The sequence below is a fragment of the Sparus aurata genome, chromosome 4, assembly GCF_900880675.1.
Source record: "Sparus aurata chromosome 4, fSpaAur1.1, whole genome shotgun sequence".
Lineage (NCBI taxonomy): Eukaryota > Metazoa > Chordata > Actinopteri > Spariformes > Sparidae > Sparus > Sparus aurata.
This window is the reverse complement of record NC_044190.1, coordinates 39,496,452-39,515,360: the sequence shown is the minus strand read 5'-3', so window position 1 is coordinate 39,515,360 and position 18,909 is coordinate 39,496,452. Positions and strand designations below refer to the sequence as shown.

At 45.9% G+C, this 18,909-nt stretch overlaps 1 protein-coding gene across 13 annotated transcripts in view; it reads right to left on the bottom strand.

Moving 5' to 3' along the window:
* Nucleotides 1-18,493, bottom strand: part of LOC115580514 (serine/threonine-protein kinase BRSK2-like) — a 208,374-nt gene extending 189,881 nt beyond the window's left edge. For all 13 annotated transcript variants that reach the window (XM_030414979.1, XM_030414980.1, XM_030414982.1 and 10 more), the window contains exon 1: nt 18,022-18,493. In XM_030414979.1, the coding sequence (XP_030270839.1) occupies nt 18,022-18,115 (94 nt within the window). In that variant the 5' untranslated portion in view covers nt 18,116-18,493. The remainder of the gene's footprint in view (nt 1-18,021) is intronic.
* Nucleotides 18,494-18,909: the final 416 nt, after the last annotated feature.

Below are 18,909 nucleotides of genomic sequence, written 5' to 3'. Positions count from 1 at the left end.
ACGCCGGCCAATTAGTCCTGACCTCCCATCGAGGAGCATCAATGGGCCACAAGGAGCCGTCTCTTCTGGCCGCCAGTTAATTGTGGCTGGACTGAATGCAGACGGCAGCTGGCAGCGAGCGACGGGCCGGGAGACAGATGGGCAGCACCCACACAGATAAACAGTTGTTCAAGAACAACACGGCCGCTGAGGATATCTCTAAATATTGTGATCAGTTATTAAGCTTCATTAATTTTACTCAGCTGACAAAGACAGGGACAGGAAGTGCAGCAGCGGCAGCAGCAGCAGCAGCAGCAGCAGCAGACTGCGGGCTGCTGGAGGAGGTTCTGTCAGAGCGCTGAGACGGGACGAGCACAGCAGGACTGCAGAACGAGATGTTCACGCTACGATCACAATCATGTTTTTCTGATTGGTTGGTTTGTCAGCAGGATTACAAAGAATGGTTTCTGTCAGACTGTGGTTGGGGGGATGGAGCTCAGCCCAGAATCAACGCTGTTGGTGCAGATCCAGATGAAGGGACGGATCCAGGTGTGACCTCTCTGTCAGATCAGGTGTTATCGACACTTTTGTTTTAACTTCTAAGGGATTAATGTATGGATCTAGATTTTAAAGAGCAGGATTAATAAATTGGCTGGTGTCTTTCAGTGATCAAGAGGATTTTAATATGGTTTATTTGTTTATGTGTCACTCCAGTGCTATTTTTTATCATCATTAGTTATAATGATGCTAAAAGAAACAGTTCACCAAAAAATTAATATTCAGTCATCACCTCCACCTCCAAGGCCCCAAAAAACATTAAATGTCTCCACACAGCTCGTCTGCTGTAATCAAAGTCTCTCCGAGATCACAAACTGATCTGAACAGACGACATTTACGCCCTCAACAGGTCGAGCTCGTGCACCCACTTCAGACAATATGTCAGTTTTGGATCTCGGGGCTTCTGTTGACCTGGATCACACCAGATGAGCTGTGTGGAGCCGTTCTATGTTTTTGATTTGTTGTTTTGAATCAAGTCTGGGTTAATGTTAGGACACTTCAGCTGACTTTACATCATCAGGAGGAAGAGAGGAGGACTTTATATCATCAGGAGGAGGAGAGGAGGACTTTATATCATCAGGAGGAGAGGAGGACTTTATATCATCAGGAGGAGGAGAGGAGGACTTTATATCATCAGGAGGAGGAGAGGAGGACTTTACATCATCAGGAGGAGGAGAGGAGGACTATTTTACTTTTTGGGTGAACTTCTTTTTTGCTGCTACAGCAGAACAAACACATGATGATCATTGACTTTCATAGCACAATATAACACTGTGACTCCGGTGCAAAGCGACAAACAGGCTCAGAAGAAAAAAACAATGATCCTCCTTCTTTCTGGCTTCACCTCACTACAGCTACCTCCACCACAGAGAGCGCTCAGCCTCTCAGACTGATTCATTTGAGAAACAGTCAGATAACCAAAGAGCTACGACCGTCTGATGCTTCCCGTCTCGGTGTGAGTCGACGACGTGACGCCGCTCTGCTTCACCTCCAGCTGTGACCTGAGCTGCTGTGTGACACGCAGCACGTCAGACACGCCGTCACCGTCACATCCTGCCGTCTGACTGGCTGTGCCACGCTGCCAATCAAGCCTTAATGAATAATTGGGACCAATTACAAATGATTACATCATCGGCTATATCGGCTTTCAGACTTGGACGACAGCCAAGGCGTCATCACAAAGCTGCTGTCTGTTTCCTCTCCTTCATCTTCACCTTCTTTATCTGTCCGCTCATCACTTTATTCACATCTTCTCCTCTTTTATTCTTCATAACTCATCTTATTCTTTTTCTTGCAGGCTGTCCCCTCCCCCGTCCTTCCATCCCCTCCCCCCTTGGCTTTTATTCATGGCTGCCCCTCCCCCTCTCACTCTCTCTTTCACTCCATCCTCCTCTCAGCTCCGCCCACCTGCCTCTCGAGCCCCAGTTTTGCTTGCGGCGGCGTCTTTGTCTGCCGGCCCGTGTGTGTGTGTGTGTGTGTGAGTGTGTGTGTGTGTGTGTGTGTGTGTGTGTGATGAGCACTGTTGGCGGGCGTCCAGAGCTGAAGAAGGCTGTATGACTCTATGAGATGCTGGGTTGTATTTTTAGCTCAGGCTCTCCTTCTTCCTCCTCAGAGAGTCCAGAGGAGCTGACCTGCTCCGGCTAACCCCGCCCCCAACGCCTCCAACGCCTCCAACGCCTCCACCGCCAGCGCTGCCATTGGTCTGAAGACACGCCGCGTTACAGACTCTGTGGAGCGATGCTGACTCTGTTCAAATTACATCCACTGACGCAAGACTGAATGAGCGATACTCACAGAACTGAACTGCAAAATACATTCTTATTTGTAGTAGTTTATCATAATATCAATGTTTGATATTATAAAATATATGTATACTGTACATATACATGTAAAACATAAACAATAAATAAACATAAAGACAGTAACTGTTTCCTTGTGTTGAACGTCTCTGGCTTTATGACAAATTAACACTAATAAAGAATATTTCACGTATCTTTTCCTCTGAAACCTTCAAATATTTTGATGACTCATGTTGGTTTTCAGTGCATCAAATGTGATTTCAGGCTCGTTAACCTCGACCGTCACATGACTGGTGAGCTGCAGAGTGACGGCCCGACTCAGAGCTCCGCTTCTGGTTTTACATCTGTGTTCAGATCTCTAAAATAGCACTCGAGCTCCAATTCATTCATCTCTAACTTCAGTTTCCTGCTGGTGACTTAATAACCTGGATGAGGGAGGTGGTGGTGAGGCTGAACTATCTGCTACGACTCCATATTTAATTATTTGATCAGATCCTGTTTGAGTCCATCTGCATCTTCTGTTTCAGCTGAAAACTTCTCGTTACAGAAGCTTTCCTCTCTCACTTCACTGCGTCTTTTAAGACTTCATCATTTCCAGCTTGCTAACTGAAACATCACGCAGCTCTCCACAGCCTGTCCCCGACATGTGGAGGACGGTGTGTTTTCATCTGTTGTCCGTGTCCGACTGTGTGTTGAGTCCGGTTCACGCGGTGGACTCAGCAGCCCTGCAGAGCTGCAGAGCTGCACTCAGTGTCTCAGCATTGTGGGAGTCTGTGGGGGGTTTTAGCCTGAAGGACGAGGGGCTGCATCAGCAGGGTCAAGGGAGGGAACTTGACTTGGTTTGCCCCCCCGTTACTGAGCCTGAGGACAGAGAGGGATGAAAGAGAGGACGAGGGAGGAGAGGATGGGCAGCAGGGCAGAAGGGGGTTGATGAGATCAGGATCAGTGTTCAGGGAGGATGTTTATAGAAGTATTGGACTGTTGGCTGTTGGAGGAGAAAGCTGCACACCGAGCTGATCCTGACTGCAAAAACAAAAAATCCTAACTGTGAATTAAAACATCAACACGCAGCAGAAGCTCGCTGTACGTTCTCCTGCTCCTTACAGCGCTGCACGCCAGAGACATCCATCAACCGCTGACACATATCGATTCTACAACATTTCATTACAAGCTAATATAAATGACTCTGGAGGATTGTAACTACCTCACATCTCTCAAGCATCTATGGAAGCTGTTTTATTTATCCCTGAAAATAGTTACAAATGTCTCGACACGTCAAAGTGAAAGTTTTGTCTGACCTACTACAAATTAATTTACACAACCAATTAAATGCTGGCAGTGAGAACTCATTCTGACATTTCTGCAATATGTGTTAAATCACAGTTTCATGTTGAGGCTGCCAAACCAGCGACGGCAGTTTGAGAGTGTTTTTTAAAACACTTCACTTCACTTCCAGCCGCGTTCGTGGACTCAAAAACAGTAATTCAAGCCAAAAAATGAACTTTCGTTGACGCTAACTGAGTGTTAATGTTTCCTAACCTAAACCTAACCAGAGTGTAAGAACAGCGCTGTCACAATGTAACACTGAACATTTTGAAAACATGTAGAAAAGTTTTAACAGATCTGTGGTTTGAGGGAACAAACTGTTTTTCTGGCCGTTAACTTAAACGGTTCAACTCTTAAATTAAAACTGCTGTTGATCAACTTTCTTATGACTTATTTATTGAGTCAAACCAGCAAAACTCAATCAAGGTGAACTGAGCAATCAAAATTTTGCGTTCAAAAAATATCGGGGAAATCTCCCCCGCTTTCTCTTTCCTGTGTGTTCATCCACGATAACACACACACACACACACACACACACACACACACACTCACACACACTCACACACACACACACACACACACACAGCGTGGTGTCGGGCCATCTGGCAGGTGGTGTAATGAGGGTCATGACCTCCTGTCACCCCCACTCCTCCTCCATTACCAGGCTAATATTTTCATAACAACAGATCTCTCTCTCTCTCTCTCCGGTGGAGGCGCAGAGCGAACACACTGTTTCTGGATTTCACTTCACATTTTCATTTTATACAAACAAGGTGAGATTTTTCTGTTAAACTCATTTTATAAACAACATTCACTGAAGCTGTTACTGGACGTGAGGATGCTCGAGTGTCTCACAGCAAACGGCTTCTCGTTCTGTTTGTTTTTCACACTCGATGGTCAGATTAGAGGCAGATTAAGGCCAACAGGGTGGTGGTGGTGGTGGTGGTGGGGCAGGACCGACACCCATCATCCTCCACACACTCTCCCATTGTCTTCACATGGAGGATCCAGCAGGGCGCCCATCAGGGCTGCACTGTGTCAGAGATAACATTGATCTTCATTTCAAATGTGGAATCGCTGCACAAGATCTCCAATATGGACAAAATCACATTTAACAGCCTGCATATCACTGACGACACGTGAAGTCAGATCACTTCTCTGTGTGTTTTGATATTTTAAGTCCACATGTTTCTGACAAAGAAGAAAAACAGGATATCCAAAATCCTGCTCGTGAAGTCTCCACGTCAGCGACTAACAACAATCTACCTGAGATAAACTGGACTGTTCTTCTTTACAACTTTTATTATCAAAACGTTCAGCGACGAAACTACAATAAAATAGACGTGAGAGGTGACACTCCGTCTGCAACTCCTCTGGGTTGAACTTATCTTATTGTGTGGAATGCCCCTTTAAAATATTAACATGCTACTCAGATTTATAATTAAGCATGTGAATACATATTAAAGCCATCGTAGCACTCTGACGCCCCAGAGGTCCAATCACTGCTGCAGCTTTCATTCACATTATGTTGGCAGAATAAATAAAAAATTAATGTGACCACATAGAAATTCCTGACTGAGTCTACAGGTGAGTAAAAGGTCACAGAGGTCAACAGAACCATCAGGGTTCGTCCTCTGGCGACCGCGAACATCCACAGCAGACGTCACGGACACGTCGCCGCGGGCCGCTGAAAGTTTATCATCAAATAATTCAGCATGGTATCTTTAATTTATCTACTCATCTATAACCTGTGGGCATCCCCACGTAAGTCATTCACACCTGCTCAGTCTCGCACGCACACACACACACACACACACACACACACACACACACACACGCTCTCACACACAGGTAACCATAGCTACGGTGTGTAACGCAGGAACAGTTTCACAAATAATGTATTACAGCCGAGGCCCCTTTTCTCCCTCCAGTAACACTGGCAACACCGGTGTGTGTGTGTGTGTGTGTGTGTGTGTGTGTGTGTGTGTGTGTGTGTGTGTGTGTGTGTGTGTGTGTGTGTGTGATTACTGCAGAGAGGCTGCAGACCGTCGCTGCTGTATTGCAGCACTGCAGCCTCACTACTGTACTCACGCCACACTGCAGGTCACAGAAACAGAACGCTCCCTGAAAATACTGCAACGTAGTGCACACACACACACACACACACGCACACGCACACACACACACACACACACACACACACACACACACACTGAACCACATTGACGTCACGGATGTTTCTTACACTAAATACCAACTCTACCCTCGGCGCTCTGTTAACCTCGACAGAAAGAGAAGGAGCTTCTCTCTGTAACGTCACCTTCTTTAACTCCAACCTTAAAACAACGTTCAGGCTTCAAACTGTCCTCACAGATATCTGAACCAGACTGAATGACCCAACAGTGCAGAGTGTCCTCTCCTCGGCGCTGTCTGAAGAACCTGACATCACCGTGTTGGTGTTGTTCCTGAAACATCATTTATACGTACAGAGAGCGATGAACAGCACGTCTGGATCGAGCTGCTGAGAGGGCTGCACATAGAAACTTTCTCTAAAGACACAAGTTATCATTATTTTCAGTTATTACTTTCTATATCTTTACAGCTTTTTGTTGCTGTTTGTTTCAGTTTAGAAAAAGATGCTTTGGTATAAAATAGACGTCACAATATAAATTTGTGTTTTTAATCGTATTACGAGCCTGATGGATATTCAGCTTTGGGGCCGATTCCAATACCAATATGGAACGTCCGATATGTTAATATCACCCAATATACACACACACACTTATTCTCTCTGTCATCCTTTAAATGTGGTTATCAAAAGCTGTTTCCCACCAGCATGATGCAGAAATCTGCTGCGGCAATACGGAAAAGACAACTATACACATCAGGTTGGCTGTTTTAAAAAAAGTGAACATCAAAATCAGGTTTCTGTGACCAACATATAATGTAATCAAGTCAACATCAGCTACATTTCCATCTTCATTGTTTCACAGCTGTCGGGCGTCTGAAGCCGTTTATCGTCGCGGTCACTTGGACCTGAACATCAGCTGAAACTAAAGACTTCATTGATCAAACATCAAATTCTGAGCTTGATCTGAAACGACTTTCACCGTCCTGAATGACATCAGCGCAGTAAACTTCACTGGGAATTTAATAATAATAATAATAATAATAATGAACCCCGGGCATTCTTTCTGCATAATAATCTCTCTAAAAAAATAAAAACATGATTAGTTGCGATGATGGTTTGGAGCAACATTAATTATGATGTTCCAGGAAACAACACAGTGACATCAGATAACGCTCACTACAGCGGCTCAATACTGACAGCACTCCTCACAGAGACACACACACACACACACACACACACCATAACACACACACACACACACACACACACACACACCATAACACACGCACACACACACACACACACGCCATAACACACACACACACACACACACGCCTGGGAGCATGTGTACCTGCCGTCACCACCAGTAAAGTGAGTATAATGGTGTTTCTCACGGCCCGCCCACCCCCCGCCCCTTAATCTGATTATGCCACATGATTGGACGTTCGAGTGCGGCCGCGGGCTGCGAGCGGCGCAGCTCGTCTACACGTGCCGCCGCTAACGGGCCATCTGTGAGGACTGGATGCTTATTCTGAGGCAGGACGGGTTCTTCAGGAGCACGGACCATCTGCGAGAGAGTGAAAGGACACGAAGCGAGCGAAGGATGGATGGAGCGCCGCGCCGCAGCGTGTCTGTCCCTGGTGCTCATGGGTAATGCTAATGAGCAAAAAAAAACCTAATTAAGATTTTGTAGCTAACTAACTGGACTCTGCATCCATGACCGCGTCGTCCTCGCCGTGAAATCTCTTGTTGCCAGAAGCACTCGGCCGTCCCATCATGCACCAGTCAGGGGTTTTCGTGGACGGAGGGAGGCGGGTTTATTTATCTATTATGAGATACCAGAAACTCCATATTCCTACAAAATGAAGGTCGAGCGTGGGCACAGCGCCGGATCAGAGCGAGGGAAGTAAAGCAGCTCTTCAAATGGTAATTTCCCCTGCTTCAGTCCTGGACGCTGTAAGTGCTGACTCAGGGGGAAAGTCCAGATTGCTTTTGGAAAAGGATGAAAGTGAGTTTTTGAGCGGGAGAGAGAAGAGGGATTTATGCTCAATTTCATTAAGTTTTTGGCTGCGGGAGGAGGGCTGCGGGACCATAAGGGGCTTATCTGGAGCCATAACCCATTCCTGTTTGATTACCAGCTATTGATTGAGCCTTTAAATTGGTCTCTGTTGAATATGGCGGCATGTGAAGACGTGCCGGTTGAGCTATCAGACCTGACAGGAAGTGGGACTGGATTAGAGGGGAGATGGCCGATAGGCAGCCCAGCAGGTCCTGGTGGCGCTGCTCGGTCACACTGACTGAGCAGCCCGAGCGTTTCAAACGACCTCTGGTTCATTAAGGCTGGCGGGACAGCTGTCAATTAACTCAGATCAGACAACAGGACGCAGAACTATTCACGGTGCCGCAATTCTCAAAATCCACGATTAGATTTGTCTTCAGATTTCAGGTTTATGAGCAAATACTTTCTTTAATTTACACTTTGTTTTTCAGCACTGACGGCTCTGGTCTTGATTAGTTAAGATCAGCAGATCAATGCTTGTATGTCCTGATAACTGTCATATTTCAACTTCTTTAAAAACAAGATCAGAATCCTGTACGAGGTTTCCACTTTACCCAGCGAGCCAAGAAGCCTGGATGAGAAGTGAAACGTCTTCAAGGTACTGAACCAAGTCCAGTTGTCTACGATACAGCGCTGAGAATTACCCTGACCCGGATGACTGAGAACCTTCATCAGTATAACTGCTGAACCATCATTTAAAGCTCACTAGATCAATGACCTGCATACTCACTCATAAACACCAGCCTCCTAAATAACGCCTCCATGCATTACTCCCGGCGAAATGACTGAATATGTGGAAAAGCTCCTGCAATGTCAGAGACAGTTCGATGACTCCTGGATCCGTCCCTTCATCTGGATCCACTCCCAAAGTTAATGGACTCTATTCTGGGCCGAGACTCATTCTCCATCCAAGTTACGTGCAAATCTGTTCAGTAGCTTTTGTGTCATTCTGCTAACAAACCAATCAACCGGCACACACAGGTGGAAACACAACGTCCTTGCTGGAGGTAATAAACACAGCTTCTGGTGCGGCGCAGCAGTAAATCAGTGGTAAGTGGCTGGACTTCTGCACTGACAGCACCTCTGCTACACCGCTGCTCCTGCTGCAGGGCGACTGCCTTCAGCACCTCCATCTTAACAGGTGTTGCAATCAGGCTGATAACTGTGATGATTGGGCCTGATAGAGCCCGGTGCTGCTGCTGCTGCTGCAGCCCAGCAGGAACTCTAAACCTCATTTCCCTCTGGCTGATCCATGCAGACGTCATCGGCACTGAATCACACACTGAATAGCCGATACTGAATGGAGGCGGAGCCTCACAGCAGGCGGCAACACGGTCCCAAACGTGCACATGAACATATCGACTTTCTGGTCCACACATGTTCTGCGTCTTTACCGCTAACTGCAAAACAATCAACAGCACTCAGATGACGATCATCAAGCTGTGCATGCTCGCTGCAGGAGTTGATTAAAGTGCTACCTACCGCATAATAAACATAATTGACTGGGGATAAATTCAGGACACGAGCCTGTAGATACATCAGAGGTAATGGAGCTGGAGAGCAGCGCAGAGGAGCCTCCAGAGACCAGAGGAGTCGGTCTGCTACCGACAGACTTGAAGACCGGGAGACAACAACCCAGTCACCAGAACAAAGAATGTTCCTGCAAAACCTCACATAGGTTAAAACTTTACATCGCTCTGGTTGGGTCTAAAAACACCTGGTTAGCGTCAGGAAAAAAATCAAGTTTGGGCCTTAAATCACCTGTTTTGGTCACATGAACACAGCTGGAGTCCCTACTTCCTGTCAAAAATATCAGTTTTTTGTTACAACAAACGTGACAAGAAATTTTTCGGACATCTCATTAAAAACACTCTGTTTTGTCACCACAAATACGCTGGAGATTTCCTGACTTCCTGTCAAAAATATGATATCATGATTAAAAATGTTCAAACATAGGACCCTCATCAAAACCATCCAGTGACTTCACACTCACAAATGTTATAACATGTAAAGTGAATGTGATGTGACACGTACAGATGTAAACATATCTGTGGTTTGCAGAAACGTTAAGTACCAACATGTTGACCTCCAGTCAGATCTGTGTTCGACTTCTTGTTCCTCCAGTTGAATGTTTAAGCTTCACTGTGTGAATGAAGTCTGTGCACAGTTTGCCACTGGAAGTCTGTTTTCACGTTCACTCTTAAAAAGTGTAAATTTAAGCCCAATGAAGGAGGGTGCAGGATCTGTGACATCACAAACAGTTGAGGAGACATCTCGTGTCCAGTGGTTCAACTTGAGAAATGAAAAAGATTTGCATATTTACATATTCTTACATAGAAGGAAGAAGTTTTCTAGGATTTTACTGTAGTAACTATAAACATGTTAGAGGTCTGTGTGTGTACAGGGAACTTTAAACGATTCAGGATCAGTGATCAAAAGTTGTCATCGATGGGACTTTTATAATAATTAATTTGATGAAGTAACACACACACACACACACACACACACACACACACACACACACACACACACACACACTTCACTCTACCTGAATATTTCAGCAGCAGCCTGCTGACTTGCACTGGGAGACTTGTTAATGACTGACAGCCACAGGCGAGACGACAGCAATCTAAACTAACTCAACACTCGTGTGTGTGAGCTCGAGGCGACCCGGGAACAAACGAGTACCTGCACCCCTGTGTGTGTGTGTGTGTGTGTGTGTGTGTGTGTGTGAGTGTGTGTGTGTGTGTGTGTGTGTGTGTGAGTTAATTGAATCACTCCACCAGCGTCTCTCGGTCGCGCTCCAGACGCGATAAACAGACTTTGTTCTTGCTGTTCCCACGCTATCAAAGATTTTTTTTTATCTGATGTGAAAATTGTTTTTCTTTTCTTTCCTTGCATCATTAATTCACTTAGCACGTCTAAGAGCAACGAGTCTGCCTTTATCCTCGCTGTGGCTACTCTTACATACATGCCTCCCTGCACTTCAACGTGGAAACAAACATTTTTTAATAGAAGGAAAAGTCGAGAAACGTCGATTCCCTCCACAAATTGACACTTTTGTCAGAGCTTTGTCTACAGTTTCCACCATCTCTGGGTTCTTCCGGCTGAGTATTGAAGCATCTGTGTGGATCGTCTCCAGCTGAATGTGTCCTGTGAGAAGAAGCTGTGGATAATCTGGCAGACAGAGAGGCATTAGCTGCGGCTCGGAAAATGAAAATTGCGCGCCTCCCAGTAATGACTCATTCAGGCGGCGGGGATTCAGAGGTAGTCCTGAGCTTTAGCCTGACAACCTCACAGAGCGCGGCGGGGAGGAGGGGGCGGAGTCAGCGAGCGATGGAAGGAGAAAACGAAGGAAGGAGAGCGATAGAGATGTAGAGAGAGAGAGAGAGAGGGATGGGGGTAGTTTCTCAGTCATTGTTTAATGGCTCAGGCGAACACCCCCCCTCAGGCTGAGCAGAGGGGCCGTGGAGATCTAGAGCGAGAGCATACCTCCAACCAGCCACAGAGGAGAGCATTCCTCCGGTTGCCATGGTAACCGAGCCCTCAGCTGGGAAAGGCGGGCGAGTGAGCGAGCGAGCGAGCCAAAGGGATGTACTGTATAGAAAGAGGGGGGGAGGAGGAGGGAGGAGGGGGGAGGATGGGGCGTTTGACACTAGCCATAATTTTGATGATCCCCCTCCTGTCTGCCTCCCAACAGACGTCTCCCAGCAGGGCTTCCTCCCCCACTTCCTCTATGAATTTGAAGCGTGCTCATTGCAGCCACTCAGTTTATGAATGTGGTTTGAGAAGATGCAGCGGCGGGCAGGTGGAGAGAAACTCTGACAGAACGCTGCCTTCAGTGTTTTCCTGCTGTTCAGGCTCAGACGGACTGAGTGACATCAGGCCGCTGCCTCACGTCTCTGTTGTCTCAGCAAAGACGACAGTCGTCAGCAGCTGACTTTTTTGTTCTGCAGCTGCGTGACAGGACATATGGTTTCTACAAAAAAAAAATTGCCTTTAAAAAGTGCTTTAAAGTTCCTCCAGCTGATATTAAAAGTATGGGAGGAGTTTAATGTTATAATTAATGGAGATTAATCTTTCAAAGTCATCATGATGAGACTCAGCAGAGAAACAAGGAGTTTAATTTATAGAAAATCACTGCAATTTAAAATGTCGTCACAATATATGTTGGAAACTTCACAGTATCTTGGTTACCTCCTTCATCGTTAAGTCTGACGCTGTACCATATTATCATATCACGGTTTAATGGTAAACTCCATATTTATTATCATTATAATCAGTGAGAACGACTCCTGAAGCACTGATAGAGTTTCTTTGGTTGAACGAACTCTTTGTTAAAATGTCACTTAGTGTTTCCTGACAAACATGAAACTTGAGTGACATTTGAAATATTATTTTTCAATAACTCTGATGTTGATGAATGAAATACTGAAGGCAAGCAAATGAAAAATCTGATTATTCTGAGAAAAAGACAGATTGAAGAACATTAGATGAAAAAACGACATGTTATTTCTGCAGAGCGACGACAGAGTCCGGATCTCTTTGTGTGCAAATGAGGCACATGAATATTTTGTGTTGTTTTATATTTAATGTATTATAATGAAGCAAAGCCAGCAAGTTCAATAAAACAAGCTGAAAATAATGTTCACGGTAAATCCTCCTCCACACACACACACACACACACACACACACACACACACACAGGAGTGTATATATATATACATATGCACACACACACCGTGGGAGTCATGGGAGTGTAACCACCTGCAACCTGCTGATAATGAAGCTGTATTTCAGCCACCTAAAGGCAGCCATCTGTGCTGGGGCTCTCCCTGCTGCCCACACCACCCCCACCACACACACACACACACACACACACACACACACACACACACACACACACACACACACACACACACACACACACACACACACACACACACACTGCAGCAGCAGAGCCGAGGGACTGCGGTCTTTAGGTTGTTCCACGTCAATAACATGACACTTCCATTATAATACAAGTGGGAAACACACACACGTACAAATAAACACACACACATTCTCATTACCAGCTGCAGACAAATAAAAATGAATGATGTCGTTACCAGCGGACGTATTATTAGCAGGTTGTCAAATATTGATATTAGTGTGTAAGTGGACGGTTGTCACGTGAACACACTCATGACTTCACAGTTAAACAAGCTTTCTGAAGTTATTTACATTCTCGGATCTTCTTCGTCACACAAACAGGAGAAAGTTCGTCACAAAGCAGATCTGAGAGTCTAACAAGCAGAAACAGAGAGGAGGGAACGAACGAGTGGCGGCGGCGGACTCGCAGCCATCACCACGGAGAGAAAGAGCGGCCATTGTCACTGGAGGAGAGATGAAACCATGACAACCGTCCCCACTGTTGGCCAACACTTAGAAAATGAGCGCGGTATGGAGCCTGGGAAGCCAGCGCAAAAAAGAGTACTTCACCCCCCCACACACTCTCACACACATGAAGACACACTGACTAATTGTTCAGAGTCAGCACAGCCTCTCGTCATTCAGCAGACGCACACCATGAAGGCATTGTTCCAACTGTCGACTCAGAGCCGGAGCAGAGAAACAAACAGCCGGGACTTTAAAAATGACCGCAGAGGTGAAACTGCAGCCGACGTTCAGACGAGCTAAACGCTAACAGCCAGAAGTTTTAGTTGAAAACCTGTTTTATGCATTATTGTGTCTCTTATGTAGGAATATTGTGTGTTTTATTCACTGCGTTGTGCCACATGTGATGAATTCTCTGATCTTCTTCTTCTTCTTCTTATTCCAGGAAATCACTTCACGCTACAGCTAGCTAGCTTAGCAGCTACAGCTACATGAACGTGGTCAGACAATTAGTAGACTGAAAAGGCAAACTACAGCCAAAACTAACAATTATTTCAAATTATAAGTTACTTTGTTAAAAGCTGTGTTGGTGAGAAAGTTGATGAATTCATCTCATTCCCAGCTCGTACATCAGTGACACTCTGGGATTGAAGGTCGAGAGCGTCAGTGTGTGACGAGTCGGGAATGAGATTAAAAAAATCTACTTTCTCACCAACAGGAGCTTTAATTACTTATTTTAGTCCATAATGAAGATATCTAAAGTAATGATACGCCAACACCCTGTGTCTAAACAAACTAAATAATAATAATAAACTGCAGTTGATAGCAGAGAAAGTACCAACGCTACAGTAAAGTAATAGATTACAGGCTCTGACATGTACTCAGAGAATCAGAGTAAAAAGTCTCCCTCTGAAGCTCACGTCATATTAACAGAATTCAAAGACTATTAAAGTTAAAGGTAGAATCAGTAGGATTTGTCCCAGCTGTTCCTGAACGCACCACAAAGACAGTTGATGATGTTTTGATTGAAACATCAACTGAAGTCCAGTAATGAAGTATTTGTGTTTCCTTTATTCATCTCAGTCAAAATCGATATCGAATTCACTGTTTCTGCTCCACTCTTTCTTCTTCCTTTTCAAGAAGTTGTGCCTACATTACCCACAATGCAACTTAGTCAGAGAGTGACATCACTGGAGGCAGTTTATCAGATTACATGCAGCTTCTTCTGGAACCACAAAAGGCTTTATATTAATTATTGAATCCCTCAGACCTGTTAACACACTTTAATGTGGAGAAATGGTGGAGTTACCCTTTAATATTCACACACTCAACTCTTTTGTTCCATTATGGAGTCAAAACTGGTTCTGAGTACAATACAGTGATGATAAATTCATTGAATCAGTTTATTTGCATTAATATGAATTAGACTTTATGCAGGACTCGTTCGTGTTTTAATGAACTGAATCAAAATCAGCAAATCTGTTTCATGTCCAACATCCCAAGAACAAGAACCGTCAGTCCATCCCCCTCAGAGATCCCCTGACACACACACACACACACACACACACACACACACACACACACACACACACACACACACACACACACACACGGTAACAAAGAGCGTGGGCTACACTTGTGGAGGAGGTTTAATGATATGCGGACTTCCCTGTCTGCCAGCTCAGCAGCGAAGGCTTCGATTCAGATAAACAGCGTCAACAAGCAGAGAATCACTCGTCACACACACACACACACACACACACACACACACACACACACACCGCTCTGCACATGATTTCCACATGTAAAGAGATGCATACGACAACAGAGGAGACGCTGCAGGCACGAGTCCGACTGCTTCATCATCAATTTTACTGTAATTAACTAAACGAACATCGTGCTGCATTGAAGAAGACGTGAAACTAGAATGAACTCATTATGAATCTGTTCACTGAGCTCATAAATAAAGTGTGAACTAAGCTTAATTTCTCATCAGCTTACACACAATATGACTTATTTTTTTAAACTAGCCAAAAAGAACAGCACTTCTGCACAGGCTTCACTTTTCAGACCCTCCAGCAACGTCTTTATTTTTATACAATCACTGTTCTGGAGACAATCTAGCTGCAGAATTGACAGAATTTGAAGTTTACTGTGTGTTGATGGTTTCCAGTGGGTCTGCTGTCGTGCACACTGACGGCTGTTTGAGTCTGAGACATCTTTCTTTCAGCTCGCTGCTTTAACGCGCAGCTTAATTACACTTTCTCAGGAGGAAACTGGAAACTAGACTTTGAAACATCTCTAGACGACGGAGAGACATCGATCAGAGCGAGGACGGAGGAGACGGGTCACACAGTCGCTGCTGTGAGAAGCAATGGAAGAGAAAGAGGACAGGAAGTTGTTTAATAGGCCAATCAGAGTGCTGGATGTGTGGACGTGGACCTTCACTCCTCCTCTGACTCCGTTACTGTAATTAATCCTGTTGAGGAACAAAGCAAATGATCTGTGTGTCTTTGTGCCATTAAATGCACACTGCTGCAGCTTTATTCCATCTGCTAAATAGAAGCATTGTGTAATTAATACAGCAGCTGTTACAATCCAACTCTACCAAACAGCTAATTGGCTGGTTATGAATTATTCACCCGCCGAGGGAGCAGAGCAGCGTCGGAGCCTCCACCTACAGGAACTGCAGGGAGACACCTTGATCATTCCTGGCTGTCTGTGTCCGCAGATGGCGAGGGATCCGAAAACGGAGACCCGGGCCTGAGCCTCGACACCGCCGACCAGACAGACGACACCGCCGAGACGAGTCACGGAGACGAGATCTACAGCAAGAGTCTGCAGCTCAGCGGTTAACTAACAGACAGCAACATGCGTAGATTGTTTTTACTGGGGTGGATTACCTGTTGGACATTTTCCCCTGCAGGAACTTTAAACATTTATAATCAGTATTTTATGAGAACAATGTGTAATAATGTGAAAACACAACATGTTCTCATCAGAGGTCGTTAAACACTGTCATCGTCCTTCAGTGTCTCGTACAGACGTGACGTGAAACAGCAGTTTGGTTTTGGTTTAGGCACAAAAACGATTTCAGGAAAAGATCTCTGATGTTTGGTTTCACAACGTGAATCTTCCAACCTCCAACTCCGCTGACCAAACACAAATCCACATTCATCAGATTTACTTCAACCTCCGACCTGGTGGAGGGGTTTCTCTGACAGTCTCACACTGCTGTGGATGGGTGTCCACTGGAGTTCATCTCATAGAGTCAGTGAAGGAAACTTTGTGCGTCTATATGACACAACGAGTGACATGACAAAACGACAACACATCTGCAGCCTGGTCCTTGGCTCTACGCTTCAACGCCTTTTACAAGCACTTCATGAAGCGCTGCTGCTGTGCAGTTGTATAAAGAGTGAGAAGACTCAGTCGAAATTTGGACGGGTCGTACGTGAGACTCTCACCAAAAATGTTTGACCTGCTACAAGAAAGTACAACAGATCACCACTGGAAGTCAGAATTTACAACTTTTAAATTCAGGGCACATTTATCTACTCTGACTTAATGAGGGAGCAGCAGTCTGACGTCACACAACGATATTCATAAAGCGCTCGTGTGTTGCTTACTTCTTTTACTTTGTTGCAATGTACAGAGGCTGTCAGCTGACGGGGAAACTGTGTGTACACCTGCTAAGGACAAACCAATACCTGAAACTCTTTGAGGTTGGAAGTTGGATATTTCGGCCGGGACATTCTGACCTCCTATGTTGTCTGAAACGCAGCATGAGTATTACGTCATAGTTTGGAGCTACAGACCGAGCTGCTGCATTCAGACACAGTTACAGACGAGCTGGTGAACTCAGCGGAGCGTTCAGCAGCTAAAGACGCAGATGTTCTGACTTTCAGGAGCAGGTGGAGACCAAACACAGAGCTAAAAGAGAGTGATTCTGATCTGAGGTTGATCAGGAGACACAAACTCGACTCCAGCTGATGATCGTGTTGCTCTCTAACATCTGGACGTGTAAATAAGCAACTTATTCTAACCTGCAGTCCACCATCTGACCATCAACAAACAACTTGGTGTAGATCTTTATACAATAGATGCACAACAGCCTCCGAAATGAACATGAAGTTGACTCAACACCTCTGAAAACAGCCTCGACACAAACTGAACAGATTTCTCACCAAATCTGACACTCTGCTAACAAGCAGCCGGTGATGAACATCAGCCTGACGGGTCCCAAACACGAACACACACATTGTGACGTACAGTGTGTGTAGAAGCCGGGCCTGTCAGAATCATGAAACATCAGCCAGTCTGCCATCTTAACCTGCAGAGAGAGGCTGCAAACATGAGGCTGCACCGGTGAGACAAACATGTAGGAATGTGTGGATGATGCAGCTGCAAAGTGTGTGTGTGTGTGTGTGTGTGTGTGTGTGTGTGTGTGTGTGTGTGTGTGCAGGGGCCGGACAGTGCAGCATCACTGCTCGGCCTCTCCTGCAGCGGGTGACAGATGGATGCTATAACGGAATTAGAGAGAAGAAGAATCACACGGCCATCATCAGCAGCCTCTCTGCCTGACAACAAGGATTAAAGGCGCACTAACACCATCAGCACCACCACCACCACCACCACCGTCATCATCATGAGAGCAGCAGCAGCTCTGCCTGCAGTCAGCACAGCCGCATCCTCCACAAACATCCGCACTTGTCAGGCATTTCCCCGCAGCAGCCCCGCAGCAGCCCCGCAGCAGCCCCGCGCGTCCCGCCAGCAGCAGGACTCTCACTAACCTGTCTGTCCTTTGCCCAGCGTCTTCTCCAGGCGGTACGGTCCCACATAGTTGGCGTAATGCCCGCTGTTGGCGTCCTTGCCCGACGATGACATGTTGTTGCGTGAAACGACTCGCGGGGAGTTGCTCTTCTCCTGCGGGGTGTCCGTGCGGGGACGCGTTTCTGGAGCGAAAAGCGCAAAATCCGCGGCGCAGTGGAGTTCTTCTCCTCGGCCGGCTTCGGTTCCGTCGCTGTGTGTTTGGCTGCGGGTCGCTGCGATGTTCGCCGGTCCGTGCGTGCGTGCGAGCGAGCGAGCGTGCGTGTGTGTATGTGCGGGTATGTGTCCACGCAGTCCTCCGCCGGTTGGTCCTCAGTGCGGCTCAGATTGCGGGTTTGAATCTGGGTGTCATGGTGTTGGTGCGGGAGGAGCGGTGCGCTGCAGCCCCGTTGGGTGTGATCTGATGATGGGACAGCATCTACCGCCGCTGCCGCTCCGCTCCTGCGTCAGCGCGCAACGGTGAGGACGGACACTTCCGGCCGGCCCTTTCAGAATAAAGGCCATTCCTCTCACTGACATAAAGTGCAGAAATCTGAATCAATCATCCATCCTTCCATACATCCATTAATCCATGTATGCACTTTGTTTTTACAGTGTATAAGTAAGGAATAAAATATGTAACCGTTTGCTTTGTTAATCACTTAATAATTAATCAATTATCAATCACACAAATTGCAGCTGATCAATTCTCTGTCAACTATTTTTCTCAGCTCCAGATTTTACTATAATGTTTCCAAGGCTACATTTAAAGAAGTTAAAGGGGCAGTTCACCCAAACAGAAAAACCCAGTCCTCCTCTCCTCCTCCTGATGATATAAAGTCCTCTCCTCCTCCTGATGATATAAAGTCCTC